This window comes from Branchiostoma belcheri, unplaced genomic scaffold, assembly GCF_001625305.1.
Source record: "Branchiostoma belcheri isolate BF01 breed outbred unplaced genomic scaffold, Haploidv18h27 scaffold87, whole genome shotgun sequence".
NCBI classification, from domain to species: Eukaryota; Metazoa; Chordata; class Leptocardii; order Amphioxiformes; family Branchiostomatidae; genus Branchiostoma; species Branchiostoma belcheri.
The window spans coordinates 1,271,070-1,285,488 of NW_017804542.1; the positions used below are offsets into that span (position 1 = coordinate 1,271,070).

At 40.3% G+C, this 14,419-nt stretch overlaps 1 protein-coding gene across 1 annotated transcript in view; it reads left to right on the top strand.

Annotated features, from left to right (window-relative positions):
- Positions 1 to 14,419, top strand: part of LOC109487263 (amyloid beta A4 precursor protein-binding family B member 2-like) — a 121,567-nt gene that overhangs the window by 98,328 nt on the left and 8,820 nt on the right. The window contains exons 11-12 of the mRNA XM_019791242.1: positions 8,790 to 8,877; positions 11,753 to 11,779. Coding sequence (XP_019646801.1) covers positions 8,790 to 8,877; positions 11,753 to 11,779 — 115 coding nt within the window. The remainder of the gene's footprint in view (positions 1 to 8,789; positions 8,878 to 11,752; positions 11,780 to 14,419) is intronic.

The following is a 14,419-nucleotide window of genomic DNA, read 5'->3' on the forward strand; positions in this document are numbered from 1 at the left end:
AAGATTCTTTCTACTGCTTTTTGTATGTTGTAAGATAGTATAGTGCAGGGCATATTTTGAGATTTTCACAGTACTGTACCGGTATGCAGCATTGCTTCCTTAATCCTGATATACACTGTCTTGTAACATTACATGTCATCCATCTTGTTTTTTGCCGAAACTGTATTTATTTATTTATTCCTGCTGCTTGTTTCTCTTATCTATTCAGGTATTCATTGATGTCCCAATATTTTAGATACACACAATAACATGACATGTCATCCATCATGTTTTTTGCCTACATGTGCTCCCCGGGGACCTTCCCATATTTTGCACGGCTGGTTTATTCATAAATGATAATCACTTCTGCATGTAATGCTCTCATCTGTTCTCATAACGTTTGTTCAATCGTTATATTGCGGCTGTTCTAAACCCTGTCAGCATGGGGATAATGGGAATCAATGGCAGACACACAGACATGTAAGCCACTCCTGGATGTGTTATTGATTCTCTCACCCATTTTTAGAGCAAACATCAAGGAACAGGCCACCATGAAATATACATGTACTTTTCGAGCAGAGGCTAGGCCTGTTTTGGACATTTTTTGTAGCTTGTAGTTTTCTTTATGCTAGGATACAAAAAAAAAAGAAAAACAGACAAAATAGAAAGCCCTTTGCAACAGAATGTTAAGGAAAACTATCAGTATCATGCATACATTTCTAAAATGTACATGTAACATACAGCACAACAAGTTGGAAAGTTAGATAGAAATCTTAACAATGTTTTTAGTAGAATAACTAATAATCGGGACAGAAGGTGGATTTTGCAGTGAGCCATGATTTCTCTGTGAGTGTTAATCCCTGTACAACCTGCCAGCTGTAGTTATTTATAACTTATAGGACAGCTGTGGAGTCTGAAGCATCACACAGGCTGACAGGGAAGAATGACATACTACAGAAGGCTCCAGATGGCTTTAGATATTGTTAGTTTTCATGTGCACAGTATTGACTTGTACATGTATGATTTTCCCATATCAGGGCTCTGCTTCTGCAATATCTGATTCATTGTAATCCTGATATATATTCTTTAGGTTGCCAAATTGCAAGTTGCAGTGATGAAGGTCAGATATGCAGGTAGAACATTGCGTAACACAAATAAAGCTAGGAAATGGACAGATCCTCTGAAAATTGCAAGTTGTTTATTACTTTTTCTAGCAATCTCAGTATATTTCAGTCAGGAAATTGGGATTTGGGCTCCCAGTATACGATAGTTGTTATAATTGAACAAGATGTCTTTGCATGATGTTAATTTGTTTGTACAATTACGAATGTACATGTATTATAATGATTTATTTATGAGTATCATGTTCCATTTACTAAATCTGGAATAGCACACTCAATCTTGACTTCTCTTTCCAAGATGTTCTAAATTATGAATGAGGATATTACAATATTAGATTAATGTGCAGTAAAATGATTGCTGTTCCGTAATATGCGGATGCTCAGGCGCCAAGTTGATTTGTTGTTGCTCAGACGAGCCATTGTGCCACACGGAGCGTTGTCTCGGCTGTAATGCCGGCGGAGTCTGTCTCATGTATTATGCAGGACTCAATCTTCGATCTGCCGTCGTGTGACGTTTTATCTCTGATTCTTATCAGACAGGTTCTGCTACAGTTTGAACTGCCAAATGTTAAACCTGGTCTCCCTTCTGACTTACACGTAAAGATGCTCATTTTTCACCGTGAGGCTGCCAACTGTTAAACTCTCTCTCTCTCTCTCTCTCTCTCTCTCTATCCGGTTTATCGTCTGTTGTTCCCCGTAATGAGAGTTAGATGTGATTGCACACAACTGTTAAACCTGCCCCCTCCTCTGAATTATATTTAAAGATGCTCATTTTTTACTATAAGGCTGCCAACTGTTTAACTCTCTCTCTCTCTCTCTCTCTCTCTCTATCCGGTTTGTCGTCTGTTGTTCCCCGTAATGAGGGTTAGACGTGCTTGCACACTGATGCTGGGGCTTGCTTTAGATTTGCCTTCTGAGTTAAAGTTGGTCTTTTTTCACATTGAGGCCACATGACTTCAATTTGCTGGTTCTCAGGTCTTAACCTTCAGCCTGCTAAGGTAGCTGTTTGGCCTCAAATTTGTATTGCTTAACTCCAGTTTAATGTATATGGAAGTTACGTATGAATATGTATTAGTAAGATTCAAGTTTTTCTCCCAGCCTACGCTTTTATTTTTATGTTGACTAGTAATTTTTCCCTAAAGTACAATGAGAACTGAGGATATGAATTAATGTGGCCCAGGTAAATACCAATTACATTGTCCCCTGATAATACAAGATTGTCTGTATGCTGAGTTCTGTGTATACAGAGATAGATGACTACCCAGGACTCTAAATTGCCCCAGACAATTAGATTAGCGTTATTTGATTACAACATAATTGCCACTGTACAAGCTTACTCAGTCGTTCGGAAAAGGAACATAATGAGATCAGATTTTCTGGAAATCGTATTAGAACCGAGTGTTGTGATACAGACTGACATGTTTTCCAGAGAAGAGAGGTTGGAAATGTTATTCACGTAGCGCCGAATGCACAATTCTCCAAGGTGACCCTGATTCCTTAGCCCCAGGCCTTTTGTTATACTGTCTGACCTTTACGTTTATTAAGTCATCTGACAGGTAGACTTATGCCTTCCTGTCGACTTAATGGTTCTGACTAAGAATATGGAACAAGGAAACTTCTAGGAAAGCAGTGAATAGGTCTATATGATGTTACTAAAAAATTTATATCATATTTTGTTTTATCTTTGCTTTTGTTAAGTCACATGACAGGAAGATTTGAGTGTTTAACCATTTGGCACCAAATCTGCATTGGTTATGGAGTTATGCTGCAGGGAGAAGGTTAATAACCACCACAGTTTCAGCACTAGGGACAGAGCCATTAACCTTCAGCATGCTAAGGCAGCCGTTCGGCACCAAACTTGTATTGTCTATAGCATTTAAAGCAGCAGGGAGAAGGTTAATAACCACCAAGGTTTCAGCACTAGGGACAGGGCCATTAACCTTCAGTCTGCTAATGTAGCCATTTGGATTTTGAAGTTTGCATTGGTTATGGGGTTGTGTAGCAGGGAAAAGGTTAACCTTAAGCATGCTATGGCAGCAGTTTGGCACCACATTTGTATTGGTTATGGGTTAGGCAGCAGGGAGAAGGTTAAATGACTTTGACCAGCAGAGACTCTGCAAGACATTCCCGTATTTTATGACTTGAATCCTCTGCGACCTTGGTTTGAAAGCTTCCAGCCTTCCTCCTGACTCAAGTTTTAACCAAGTTGTAAAACAGGCATCAAGTCAGCCACAAGAAGACCTCATGTTTACGACTTCGACCATAAAACTTTACGAAAGCAGCTCTTTGCGCCCTCCTGGACGCTGATTTGTAAGCTTCAGGCTTTTTCCTGTCTTTACAACTCTGGTTTACTGGTCATATAACAGGTCCTGGTCTCAAGTCCGTGTTAAGAAAACCCCAAGACTTATTTTTGTGGTGATGAAGACAAAACAGTAAAAACTTGGATTACTTAAGGAAAGCCAACATGTAATCTATGTTCTTGGATATGCAGAGACTGTCCAGAACTGTCCTTGATCCTAACCCTAACCTATTCAGGCATTTTTAATTTTTTTTTAACAGTGTTGCTTAACGCAAGGCCAAATAACCACTTCTAGATGGTACAACAGATATACATTGTATGACTGTTCCAAACGATGGCAATGAAGGTTTATTTCAAAAGCTTGGGGATTATATTCAGAAGGGAAGCATGTGTTTAGTAGTGAGTTCCATAATTCTAGACAGGCAAGATTCTGGATATGAAGGTCACTCCAGGGCATTGCCTTGGAAGTTTCACGTGATGCTGGTGGTTGTTATTAAATCGTAAACAGTTTTTGAGTTAACCCCTGCCGACCCTCGATACGGTATTAAACAGTTTTTGAGTTAACCCCTGCAGACCCTCGATACGAGAACCAATCCGTCACCTCTGCAGAGTCCAGAGCGGAGGAAACATATTCTGCTGATGGTTCAGCGTAATGAGTTCAGGGCTCGAAATATTTTCGGGAATAGGTGCACTGGTGCACCCCACCTGAAAAATTGAATGCACAAAAAAATTTGGGGGTGCACTACATGTATATAGAATACCTAGAATGTCAACAAAAAGTAGTTATTTTCCTTTCTGAACAAAAGTACCATAATAATGATTTTATTCTTTTTCTGACACTTATATGTAAAGAATATGCTGTATACAACTATACATTTAACATCTTTACATATGTAAACCTACAAAAATATTTGGGTGTACTGGTGCACATGCACCCAGTATTTCCAGCCCAGATATGCATTAGATTTTATAGATTTTAATAGATACAGTAGCCTACTGTGTTGCAATTAAAATGCAAGTCTTGGCAAGTTTAGGCGATGTAGGTGCTGTCCTTGGTGCTGAAAGCTAAGTTACAATATATCTGTGCACACACACCCAGTATTTCCAGCCCTGGGAGTGTAGGACCCGTATTCCGGTGACGGCTTGGTGTAATGAGTTCTGCCTGCTGAGATATTACCTGCACAGATGGTCAGACCCGCGCGCCCCGGATATTTCATACCCCACTGGCATATAACTTACTCTGAGGGCTGCAGACAGGCGGAATACAAACTACATGACTGTACATCTCTCAAACTACATTTTGTACATGTATACATGCATGTTCCTCCTTAAGGCTGTGTAACTGGTATCCAGCACAATACAGCAAAATTTGTTCCAAAATGTTCTGTACCTGAATACTAAATATACACTTCCATAATGTTTTGACATATTTTTGACATAAAAACATAATTTATTATTCCTAAAATTTCTTACCTCAGTGGCGTATAACTTACTCTGAGTGCTGCAGACAGGCAGAATACAAACTAAATGTACATCTCGCAAACTGCATTTTGTATGTATGTTTCTCCCCAATGCTGTATAACCAGTATCCAGTACAATACAGCAAAATATGCTTCAAAATACTAGAACATCAATGTTCCAGTACTGTACCTGACTACTAGACGTACACTCAGGTTTACATGTATATTATATACTTATTTTGCTATTTCATACCTCAGCGGTGCAGACAGGGAGAATAAACTACATGTATGTATTCAGGCCTATCCCTAAAGGCTAAAGCTGTATAATCCAGCATAATACAGCATCATAAATCATGATAGGTACAGGTTTAAAATACCAGAACATCAATGCACTGGTGCTGTATCTGAATACTAAACATTACACTCAACTTCATAACGTTTTGACTTATTTTGTTGCTAAATATATATTATTCGTACTGTACAACAAAGATGAAAATTTAGCACTGGAAAAACTGTACAGGTGTTGAAAAAATCATCATCATCTTTAATTGGAGATCTTGGGTTCTCAGTATAAGATTCCTAAGTCTAAACAAACATTCTGTGTTCTGTTTCTTCACGTTTCTGTCATGATAAATTGATAAATTGAAGATCACCAGAATCCATCAGTCCCATTGGCATTGATTGAAAGTTCTCACAGAGCAGCAGACATTCATAGATTTTCTTCAACAAAGTCTCAAAGGGAAAGTAAAACTGAGCCCTCCTGACTTTCAACGATTTTCCTTGAAGACTTTATTTCAGTTATCACCGCATACCTCGAAGCTCCTTTCATGAAATAAGACAAGATGAATATCAGACAAGAAAATCAATTAAACATTTGACAGTCCAATGCATGCCGCATACCTGTGTAAACTTTCTTCGATAGATTTAAAAGAGGTACTTGGTGGAATTCCAGCTTCAAGTTCAGACAAGTCCAAATCTATAACTCAAATTGATTGAAAGTTCAATAGGAAAAAGTGAAGCTAAGACGTTTTGGGTTTTCCAGTTCCAATGATCTTTCTTGAGGTCATTGTCGAGTTTGTCTCAAATCCAAACTCAGATCTGTAACTCAGATTGATTGAAAGTTCTCAGCTGCAAGGAGTGAAAGTGAAGATGTCTTAGGTTTACGAGTTTCAACAATGTTCCCTGAGGTCATTGTCAAGTTTGTCTCAAGTCCAAACTGGGATCTATAACTTAGATTGATTGAGAGTGCTTTGCTGCAGGGAGAAAGTGAAGATGTCTTGGGTTTCCCAGTTCCTTGAGGGCATTGTCAAGTTTGTCTCAGTATCCCATTTATGGTCTTCCAAAAGATAAGAAGATGAGACATTGATGTGTCAATTCCAAAGATCTTCCCTAAGGTCATTGTCAAGATTCAATATCTCCTTCCATGAAATATGATCAGAAGATGAGGTCATTGTCAAGTTTGTCTCAAGTTCTTACAACCTGGGATCTGTATCTCAAATTGATTGAAAGTTCTCAGCTGCAAGGAGAAAGAGAAGATGTCTTGGGTTTGTCAGTTTCTTGAGGTCAAGATTGTCTGAGGATCTCCTTACATAAGATACAATCAGAAGATGAGACATTGGACAGGATACAAAACATCCATTGACCATGTGGCTGTCTTATGTGTGATGCATATGAACTTCACATATCTCTCAATTTAGCTTCCTCAAGGGTATGGCTGTATTTCTATAGTCTTTTCTCAGCTGAATGGCTATTTTTGCTTACTTTATTCATCAGGTGATGCAAAGATGATGGTTCGCCTGGATACAAAAAAAGCTATTTAACGTGTGAAGATGCATTGACCATGTGGCAGTCTTATGTACATGTATGATGCATATAAACTTCAAGTATCTCTTAATTAAGCTGGGTTTAAAGGTTGTTCTCAAGGGTATGGCTATATTTGCGTCCTCTTTTCATCAGATGACATGAAGAAATGATGGTTCACCCGGATACAAAAAAAGCCATTTAACGTCTGATAGCCCCACGCATGAACTGTGTGAACTCTTTTTGAAACCAGGTGAACTTGAAGAGATAGGAATCGCAGGTTCAGATGTGTGTGGAGAGGTGATAGGCACAGTTCATCGGTTCTGATCTCTAGCCTGTTGTCTGTTTATTGATCCAATCTGAATGCTGCAATCATAAAGAGACATCAAATTTTGTATAGTTTAGAGGAGGAGGGCCTAGTATAAGCATTCCATGCTTCTCCCCTCCTCCTGCACCTGTTTTATCCTTGTTTTGTATTATTATTGTCTGTTTTGTTAATGTGCAAACTAATAAAATCAAATGTACGTAAGGTCCTCCAGTATAAGGCATTATCTAAACTGTGCCTACCTGGGGGTGCTGCACTATACATGTAGATCTCTCAAACACAAGTTACTGTTTTTCAAAGTGGTGAATATACCATGTACATAACCCAGCAGCTAAATGTTGATGGAGGTTATATCATTACTGCCCAATTTCTGATCTGGACTCCTGTTGTCTGTTTATTGATCGAGTCTGAATGATGCAATCCTCCATCTGATGTGGAGAGATTCAGTTACCATGGTAACGTGATACAGAGGAGTTCCTCCTGCCATTTCTGTAAACTGGGTGAGATGTGCAGGGAATAAACTGCTTCACTTTGTTAACATGTACAAAATTTACAGGTCAGAACTGCGCAAGATGACCACTCAGGGGACAGATAAAATCTGGTCTATGTGGACAGGTGGTTACCATAGACAGGATTCTCAATGCTTGTGTCATTGGGAAAAAAATTGTATATTAGGGGACCACTGAAAAATGGTCACACTGGCCAGGTGTAGTGCTGTGTATCTAAACCCACATTTAGGTTCAGGTCCGGATTCAAGTCCAAAGGTTTAGGTTCAGTTCCGGACTCAAAAGTCCAGATCTAAACCCATGGCATATACAAAATTGCATGTTGGCAACCTTGCAATGATGTCTGGGTGAAACTGTGGCAACAATAACATGGAGGCCGACACTTGATGATGCCCGATGGCAATGTTTTCTTCATTTTGCAGCACATACATGTACAGTAATCTATGGAAGGTTTAACTTTTAGGTGGTTTGGATATATCCATGACCAGGTGGTCTACAGATCCCCCAAACACACAGATTTTCAAACTGTTGGATATCTGTATGTGTCCCCCAGTGGATGAATGTTAATAGAGGTTATATCATAACTGTTCAATTTCCTCCTATTCCCCACATATGCTTCCCAATTAATGCAGTAGTATAACATGGCCACGGTTGACTGGTGGCTGCTCGGTAGAGGAAACACATCAGAAAAGTTGTAATTGGAACATCGATCATAGTAAAGCTGGCCCAGCTGCACTTCGGTGATACAAAAGGAGCTTATGGCTCTTCTGATCCATAGAAAACCTGCTCTGTTCTCTCAATAACACTTTGTTTTCAGGTGTGGAAGGGCCGTGGGTCGTTTAGTCATTTATTGAAAGACTGTGAAAGACTTACATGTATATGGCCAGGGCTTCTGAACTAGCCAACGGCAAGCCATTTTGAGTTTTTTTTTTCCAATGTCTATTCTGTGTCTGCCTGTTATATCCAGAACTGTGCTTTATCCAGAACCTTGCTCAGGCACGGTTCTGGATAGTCTATGCGTATCCAGAACTGTTCATGGGGCAAATCTACGTTCTTGGATATGCGGAGACTATCCAGAACCGTGCCTGATCCTAACCCTAACCCCATTCAGGCATAGAACTAGATAGGCACAGTTCTTGATGATACGATGTACCCACAACTACATGTAAGTGTTTCAGGGAGCAAGCTCAGGCAATGGAGGAAGACGACAATCACTTGAGTGAGCCATGTTTTGGAAAAACAACTTTGTTGACATGTTTGTTTGTTTGTTTGTTGACATGTTTGTTTGTTTGTTTTTAGGTGATGACGGAGAAGAGAAGAATGAAGGAAGTTGCCATGGCACAACAGAGGCAGCAGGCCGACAGGATAGACACCCCCAAGGAACCAGGTGAGACTTTAACACACCTGAGATAACTTGATAACACACCTGTACACCTGCTAACACACCTGTATAGGACAGGATAGACACTACCAAGGAACCAGGTGAGACATCAACACCTTACACCTGGTTACACACCTGAACAGGTGAGACATGAACACAGCTGTACAGGACACACCTGAGATAACCTCACACACCTGTACTGTACAGGACAGGATAGACACCCCCAAGGAACCAGGTGAGACATGAACACCTTACACCTGGTAACAGGCCTGTACAAGACAGGTGAGACATGAACACACCTGTACAGTACAGGATAGACACGCCCAAGGAACCAGGTGAGACATGAACACCTGATAGTCTTACACCTGATCACACACCTGGACACCTTGTATTACGTAACTGTACAGGACAGGATAGACACGCCCAAGGAACCAGGTGAGAAACTAGCACACATTATACCTGATCACACACCTGTACAGGGCAGGTGAGGCATGGACACACCTGTACAGAATACACCTGAGATAGTCTTTCACCTACACATGTACACCTGGTAGTATCTTTACAGAACTAGATAGACACATGTCTGATGTATACATTATGTGTTTTGTAGGAATTTGTTGACCCTTGAACCTCTCTCCTGCATGATGACCACAATGAAAAGCGGCCTGTTGGCCGAATTGTGTATTTTCATCAATAAATAAAGGCGCAAACAAACAAACAAACACACAAAAGGAATCAGGTAAGACATACGCACCTGAAATATACTTACCTACACGTAGTATCACACCTGTACAGAACTAGTAACATACCTGTACACAGCACACCTGTACACAGCAAAGGAGCCATACAATGTAGGTGAGCCATTTTCTCACCTGTGACAGCTGTACACCTAGTCAAACACCTGCACATCCATGTACATTCATGTGTCCATGTCCACTTCGGTGTGAGGCCATCATCTAGTTGTTTTGGTTTGAAAGATTACTAGTCTCTGAGTAGAACTTGGTAGAAAAAGGTTGGAAAAGTGACTGTGGTTCATTGACATATGGGTCCAGCTACGTTGGTATGAGCTGTGCCCCCATGGATCTTCATTAGGCTGGTTTATTGATAGAAAAGATCCAGAGAAAACCATTAAAATCCAAGTTTCGCACAAGCACAGTACATTCTGCCGACGTGCGGATTACACTCTGCCCCATGGATCTTAGTTATGCCACGTTTATTGCTGCATCTGTTCCTGAGTAACTGTACACATGCATCAGACACACAGTCTTCTAAAACCATTAAAATCCAGGTTTCGTGAAGGCACAGTACATTCTGCCAATGTGCTATATAAGCTGTGCTTCCATATATATAGATCTTGGTTAGGCCGGTTTATTGCTGCATCTGTTCCTGAGGAACTACACATGCATCAGACACACAGTGGTCTGTCTTGGTTTGGCTTCCTATAAGACACAAATGAAGAAACACGGAGCTCGATAAAACTGACGGTGTTCAATCCTGGAGCAGACAGACATCGCAAACCAACATCTGTGGCCTAATGTTCAAGCCATGTCAAGTTATTGCATTGGTTCTGGGACATGTTAGCATAGAAATTTAGCACAAGAACACAGAGAAAACAGAGGGCTTGGAGCAAAACTTAAATCTGACCAATTTCCATCCCTGAAAACCAAATAAACCAATAAACTGGATAGTGAGTGAGTGAGTGAGTGAGTGAGTGAGTGAGTGAGTGAGTGAGTGAGTGAGTGAGTGAGTGAGTGAGTGAGTGAGTGAGTGAGTGAGTGAGCGAGTGTGAAACTCACTGTGTGTACCAATTAAGGTACAGACTTTCCCCTTAGACTCTGTTTTCACGTTGGTCTTCAAGTTAAGCATGACATCTGTGAACCACCAAATTGAATTTGTTCAGCCTTATATCTGATCACACACCCTCAGAGAGAGCTAAGCTCATGGATCGACAGTCTGTATGGATCTCACTCACACTCACTATCCTGGTATCTATCTGAGGAAAGATAAAAGAAAAGCCATCAGACATCCATATTGACTTCTGAGCCAATTGAATAACAGATTAAACATGCAGGGAGCTAAGCTCATGGATCCACAGTTTGTATAGATCTTACTCACACTCACTATTCAGGTATTTAGTATCTGATTCAGAAGAAAGATAAAAGGAAAGCCATCAGACATCCATATTGACTGCTGCTTGAGTGTTTCCATTGATTGTTACCAGATCAAACATGCAGGACAGCATGTGGGGTCTCTGGGTTAGTGTCAGGGGGAGGTACATGTAGGGTATTGGGAAAGTCTAGCTGCTGCACCATCAGATATTCCATGTGAATTCGAGGGGATTCATTCCTCAGCTAACCGACATCTCGCACACGCAGTCGTCCCTCAGTAAGACATCTGGAGCCGCATAGTTCCCGTTTAGAACTTTTATTCAGCCTGTCACACGACCGGTTTTGCCTGTGTGGCTTCTTCAAGTGTACAGGGGCTAAATGACACAAGTAACATAGAGTTCTAGAACAATAGAGAGGCCCTGCCACAGGCCAACCAAGGTCAGCGCACCTCCAACTGCATCAGATATTCCATGCACATTCTTGTTTCCTGATGTTGTGTATTACACTGCTGTCAATTCTGTGTCATGCACAAATTTTGCTGATGTCTCAACATTTTCTTTACCATTATCATGTTTTAGAAACTATGTGAACATACATGTACATGTAACTCTTAGTTTATTCATAGATGTTACATTATAATCAGCATGTTTTCTACTATTATAGATTATGTGCCCAGTAGTCTTCCAGCACTGCTAGTCACCAGTTTGATAGTATCACGTTTTTCTTGTGCGCATCACTCCACCAATATTTGTTTTGTTTTTCATTTCTTTCAGCTGTGCTAGAAGCAGGCAGTGAGAAAGGTTTGTTTTTTGTTACAATTGTTGCCACATTGTTGTGCTTTAGATTTGGATACATGCGAATATATTTATATTATAGCTGCACCATTTTTCATTTGACAAGCATCATGGCAGCGCCACATTGTCACACATCACAACATGGACTCAGTTTGTTTTGCTACAGTTCCATGAAATGTTACAATAGAAATTAAGTGAAAGTGGTACAAGGAGACAGATTAAGAAAAAGTAAAAGTGGGTACAATAAGGAGATAGAGATTAAGAGGAACGTGAGTTCCAAAGTGGTACAAGGAGACAGATTAAGAAAAAGTAAACTTTCTGTAAGGAGATGGAGATTAAGAGGAAATCGGAAGTGTTACAAGGAGACAGATTAAGAAAATTAAAGTAAAAGTGTCTATAATTAGGAAATAGAGATTAAGAGGAATGTGAATTCAAGTGTTACAGGGAGACAGATTAAGAAAGAATTAGTAAAAGTGTCTCTAATAAACAAATAGAGATTAAGAAGAATGTGAAAGGGTTACATTGAGACAGATTAAGAAAAGTGAAAGTTCCTGTAAGAAGAGACAAGTGAAAGTCGTAAGAAAATTCAAACTCTACTACTGGATCAGTTAACGGATTTATTTCCGGACGTTTCGAGTGACATCCATCACTCTTCTTCAGCGTCACAAATGAACAGAGAACCGATTCACTCTTACATACAAGTAACTAGAAAAACCGGTTAAACAACAAGGTCCGTAAGAAGCTTTATCATGTAAAAGAACGGTCCACTCAATGTACAGGAATTAGAACTAGAAAAACCTGTTCAACAACCGTAAAAGTCTTTGTCATGTAAGGAAGGTTCCTATGGTAAGAATTACCATAGGAAATGTTACTGTCCCTTGGGCTGTGGCAGGGCGGGATCCCAAGTGCTTGAGAGTTCTATGCGCAGTCCCCCCTTCCTGTTCAGGGTGGGGTTGTAGATGCGCTCCTATGGTAATTCTTACCATAGGAACCTTCCTTACATGACAAAGACTTTTACGGTTGTTGAACAGGTTTTTCTAGTTCTAATTCCTGTACATTGAGTGAACCGTTCTTTTACATGATAAAGCTTCTTACGGACCTTGTTGTTTAACCGTTTTTTCTAGTTACTTGTATATAAGAGTGAATCGGTTCTCTGTTCATTTGTGACGCTGAAGAAGAGTGATGGATGTCACTCGAAACGTCCGGAAATAAATCCGTTAACTGATCCAGTAGTAGAGTTTGAATTTTCTTACGAGTATCGTTTACCTGGATGTCTAACCTTCATCAACGTGACAAGTGAAAGTGTTTGTAAGGAAACAGATTAGCAGGAAAGTGGTCGTTACTGCTTGAGTAATGGCCCAGCTGATTGTGTTGGGCAGACAAATGCTTTACTCCTGTCCACAGTCTAAGTACTGGGAGATTGGTTTTACCGGGGCAGGCAGAGGTCAACTTGTTACTGTTGGGACATCAGATGTGTTCTGTGAGGAAGATTCTTCTGTTCTTGAAATTTACATAGAAGTCACCTCAAGTCTTGTTTTCCAATTAAATGTTAGTAAAAACAAAAAAAACTTCATCACATCAGGACTATTGAAACTGCATGCATTAACAGCAGTATTCCATGCCTTGCAGTTTCCAAGTTGAAGATGTCCAATTGGCATATTTTTCTATCATTCCTTTTGTCAAAATTTTCCCTCTGTGAAATTTCTACAGGGCTTACATCCTCCATTTTTAGTGTCCAAGTATCCATATTTTTCTGCCAATTCTGTTATAGCTAACAGCTCTCACATCTGCTGGGACGGTTTTTATGTCCCACAAACTTACATCTCCTAACAGATCTGTAATTTCCTGGATACAAGACAGCATCAAATTGGCAGGGAAGTATCTAATGTGTCACTGTTAAAGCTGGTGAAAAAAAAGATACCGGTACATAAAAGAATGCCTGATAAACTTGCATAAACCTCTTCTAGGAGAGTAGCATAAACCATTTTAAACCCCACAAACTCGTCTCCAGAGTTCATTGCCCCCAGAATCCGCCGTGTCAGCAGGAATATAAACTCCTGGGAACCTGACCTCTGACCCGGCGCCCCCTCCATCAGCTGCCTGGTTCCGATTACGGGAAATCGATGGCAATTTTCCCGGGAAGCCCAGATGGGCGCGGCGGGCGGAGTTATGGTTACCACGGTGATTGGGAGGCGAGGGCTCCCAGAAGACGCTACAAATTTTCATTACCGGCCGGAGCATTCGTGATTAGGCCACACTAGTTTGATTTGTTGGTTCTTGGGTTTGTCGGACAATATGAACTGTCAGGGGAAAAAAGCAGGCCTCGGCATCCTATGATAGCCCCATATTGCCCCAACATCTTAATTAAGTTCTTGGATTCTGGTTTTGAATCAACCCTAAAATGCTCATGTCTTACACGCTTTAGCAAGGCCACACCAATTTGATTTGTTGGTTCTCTATTTTGTCAGAAGAAAATATGGAAGCATCAGGGAGGATAAAAAGCAGGCCTAGACATCCTATAGCCCCAAATTCTATAATATGATAGGAGCCATAAAATCGACATATCAGACTGGTTTGTGATTCGAACAATGAATGTTAAACTTTTAGTCAAACCAATGCATTGATAGATGGAAAAATTGTAAGAAC